Source organism: Amia ocellicauda, chromosome 6 (genome assembly GCF_036373705.1).
Source record: "Amia ocellicauda isolate fAmiCal2 chromosome 6, fAmiCal2.hap1, whole genome shotgun sequence".
NCBI classification, from domain to species: Eukaryota; Metazoa; Chordata; class Actinopteri; order Amiiformes; family Amiidae; genus Amia; species Amia ocellicauda.
The window spans coordinates 3453481-3457190 of NC_089855.1; the positions used below are offsets into that span (position 1 = coordinate 3453481).

Sequence of the window (3710 nt, forward strand, 5' to 3'; positions counted from 1 at the left end):
AACAATTAACAGAATACAATGTAAATGGAAACAAAACAGAGAAGAAAACAGTGGGTATTTACACAAGGAAAAACAATCAATCACAAAGGTATTTTACACAAACAGACAGGGTAGCAACACAAAATGGCGTTGCAATCGGTAGTCTCCCGAAAAGGAGGAATGACAGAGTTTTTAAACTGTAGTTGGAGACATCTGATTGGACAGGAAAAGCACAGAACAACGGAGTTGAGTGACGGGGACGAGAACCAATCACAGTAGGACACCTGCGTACAATAGGGATAGGAGGACAACAGACACAGAGCACCCCGCCAGTGGCCAGTATGTACGCATGCAAGGCATGTAACAGATATCTTTAAATTATTCAGAGATTTCTGCAAATCATTTCAAGATATCTTCAAATTACTTCCTGTGGGTCCATGACAATTCGTCGTCCCCATCATTATATGTTCTCCACTTGAGCATTTGTGACAATGAGTGTATTCACTTATTGTAGAGCCATAGAACACACATATGTGTATATATTATTATTATTATTATTATTATTATTATTATTATTATTATTATTATTATTATTATTATTATTATTTCTTAGCAGATGCTCTTATCCAGGGCAACTTACAAAATATAATATAGTAGGCTATATATATATATATATATATATATATATATGTATAAATACACACACACAGAACTATTTTGTATTATTTATTATAATGTATGTTTTTAATTGATACATTCATTTGAGACAATAACCACAATTATTAAGTTTTATACAATTAGTCACAACAGCTGGCAGTGACGGCTGCAGCCTACTTAAAATAGGTTTCATATTAAAATTGTATATGAATTGGTGCAGGGGTTAGGGAATGGCACTGTGAACCTGGTGATTTTAATACATTATATTTGTCAGAAGGACTGACCCTCTATATGTAAGCATTGTATTCTCAAAAGCCTTCTAATGGTTATTTATTTATTTTTACTTAAATAAGGATCTGTATACAATGTCTATATAATGTGTGTGTGTGTTACCTAAAACAAAATTATGCTTGTGCTTTGTTTCATATGTGGGGACATTTGGACACAGAGGGACCTTTTGCAAAACTTGATGAATTCAGTGAACTGGTCAATCTATATGGCTACATCTGACTATATATAGGCAAACCAGCACACGACATCTGGTTCTGTCTTCACACAATTACAAAAACTTTTCATGTACAATATCACATTCATTTCATTCTGTTACAATGGTTGTATAATTAAGGTTTTGTAAAACTGGTATCAGATGTATTAGTCCTGAAGGGCACAGATCCTAATGGCAATCATGCACACCTCATGCACACATGACAATCATCTCCAACCCTTATTTCCGCAGAGCCCTACAGCTCAGCTCATGGGGGTTATCAGAACCTTTCTTATTCTGCTCCACTTGCCCTTTCAGCATCTGTTTGATTCTGTTTTTCAGTTTCCCTCCTTCTTTGTTGAGGGATTTACAGAGGCATTGGCTGGGTCCCTGCTCTGGAATGGACAGAGAATCCAGAGAATGAGTTTTATTCAACAGCCCTGACAGTGTTCTTGGCAGTGTGTGGCAAGGCAGACTTGAGTTCAAAGTACTTCTGAGCTGCTGCCTTGATCTTCTCATTTCTTAAGCTGTAAATTAAGGGGTTGACCACAGGGGTGAGGAAGTAGTGTAGCGCACCTATGAAAATGCGACCAATGGGGGAAATGCTGTCCACTCTCAGCCCAATATACACCACAGCCATGGAGACGTAGTACAGCACCACCACCACTATGTGGGAGGAGCACATATAGAAGGCCTTCTTCCGGTTCTCCGTGGATTTCATTTTCACCACCGATATTATGATCCTGCTGTAGGTAAACAGCACAAACAGAAAGGGCCCCCAGACACACACCATGGTGATCAACAGAGCAAAATTCACCCGGGCCGTCACATCAGCACAGGCTAGAGACATTATAGTGGGGTAGTCACAGAAACAATGTAAGACATAGTTGGAGGCACAGAATGTCACTGAACTGGCCAGGACCACAGACACCACAGGGAGGAGGAAGCCCAGAGCCCAGACTATGGACAACATCATGAGGCACACCCTGGTGCTGATGATAGAGTTATAATGCAGTGGCTTCACCACGGCCACGTACCGGTCATAAGCCATGGCCGCCACAAGGAAAACTTCAGTAGCACAGAAAGAAATGTAAAAGTACATCTGCAGGAAACAGCCAGTGAATGAGATCCTGTTGTGGCCCAGCAGCACCGCCAGCAGCTTGGGTAAGATGGTAATGGTCACCAGCACATCCAGGACAGCCAGGTTCCACAGGAAGAAGTACATGGGTGTGTGAAGCCGGGGATCCAGGGACACCAGCACCACGATCATCAGGTTCCCCAGGATGGTAGCCAGGAAGAGGAGGAGGAAGATGGGGAAGAGTGTGGTGTAGTGTTCCTGCAGGCCTGGCACCCCCACAATGATAAAATAGGAGGCTGAGGGCAGGGAGGTGTTGGGGTCACTCATTACTCAGCGCCACATAGGGTCTGTGAAGAGAGGATGGGCAGCTGGGAGGGCAGGAAGACACTGGCTTAGTTATGAAGACCTATTAGCTGGCTTCTGAGAGTCAGAGTTTTGCAACCACTAGCTTCCAGCAATTGTGCTGTGCTAACAAAATGAAAAATTCAAATTTCTTCAAACTGGATGCACAGAATTAAAAAGGTTTCCATGGATTCATCAGACTCTGGGTGAGAAAGCATTCAGGCTAAAATGCCAAAATACCAAAGTATCCCTTTAATACATTAATTAAATAAATTATAAATATGTCAATCATTATTTTGGCAAATATATACAGAATTGCATATACCTTCCTAACTGAGAAATTTAGGCTTGTGTTACAGGACTTAAGGAGACAGTTCTGTGTTTTACGACTGGCCTGTGCTCACCAAAGTACAACAGGTAAAACATTCATGCTGGAAGACCCCCCCCAACTGTCTCCACAGAGACTAGCACAACATTGCAATTGAAGATTTATTTTGTGAAACTCAGACATTCAAGGTACTTTATATATTCCATAGACCAGGGCAACAAACCCAAATATAAACTACATGCTGCTAACAGAAACAGAAGTGTTACCCAGCTTCTTCCTCCGTTTGATAACAAACAATAAAAGGTGACTTAAAACTAATTTAATTACATTTAAGTAATTCTAACTCAAACCAAAACATGAATAAGCCATGTTTGGTCTTAAAAGAAAGACCATTAGCTAAAACAACCATTGGACCATTTATATTTCACATACAATGCAACATTTTTGTTAAGAGAATTATTCACACATCCTAACTGATCCTCCTCTGACCTGGGCATCAGACCAGCCCCCCTGGAATTCCAATAAAACTCAAATGCAAACTTCACCGAGAAAGAACACCTGGCTTGTTTGGTATCAACTGTAAGGTCATGCTTTGAGGAACTTGAAAATGTAATTGATAGAACAGAAACTAGACAATATAGAGAGTTAGAAACTCTAGGTAACATTTGAACCACTTTCACATTCCTCAAAGCCATCACACCCCCAATACACATTCTGTAGGAATCAAGGGAGAGGAATGGCAAAGACTGCTTCGATTCGAATCTATATTTTATTACCCGTAACCTGACCAATCAGAAGTTTGGAAGGAAAGAGATTAGAATCTCTTTGTCTGAAATGTATAA

General features: G+C 40.4%; 1 protein-coding gene across 1 annotated transcript; it reads right to left on the minus strand.

Moving 5' to 3' along the window:
* Positions 1 to 1360: 1360 nt before the first annotated feature.
* On the minus strand, positions 1361 to 2525 carry LOC136751688 (olfactory receptor 2AT4-like). The gene is made up of 2 exons (XM_066707480.1): positions 1697 to 2525; positions 1361 to 1515 (listed from the first exon to the last, which is right to left on the minus strand). Exons 1-2 carry the CDS (start codon positions 2523 to 2525, stop codon positions 1361 to 1363), a joined length of 984 nt encoding a protein of 327 aa, XP_066563577.1.
* Between the last annotated feature and the right edge of the window lie 1185 nt (positions 2526 to 3710).

What these genes read in the sequence shown, in the direction of transcription:
- LOC136751688 (XM_066707480.1), bottom strand. Translation starts at nt 2,525, where the DNA reads ATGAGTGACCCCAACACCTCCCTGCCCTCAGCCTCCTATTTTATCATT. An exon ending in CATTGGTCGCATTTTCATAG is followed by an intron (nt 1,516 to 1,696) that starts GTGCGCTACACT and finishes TGTCCATTCCAG; the next exon opens with AGCAGGGACCCAGCCAATGC.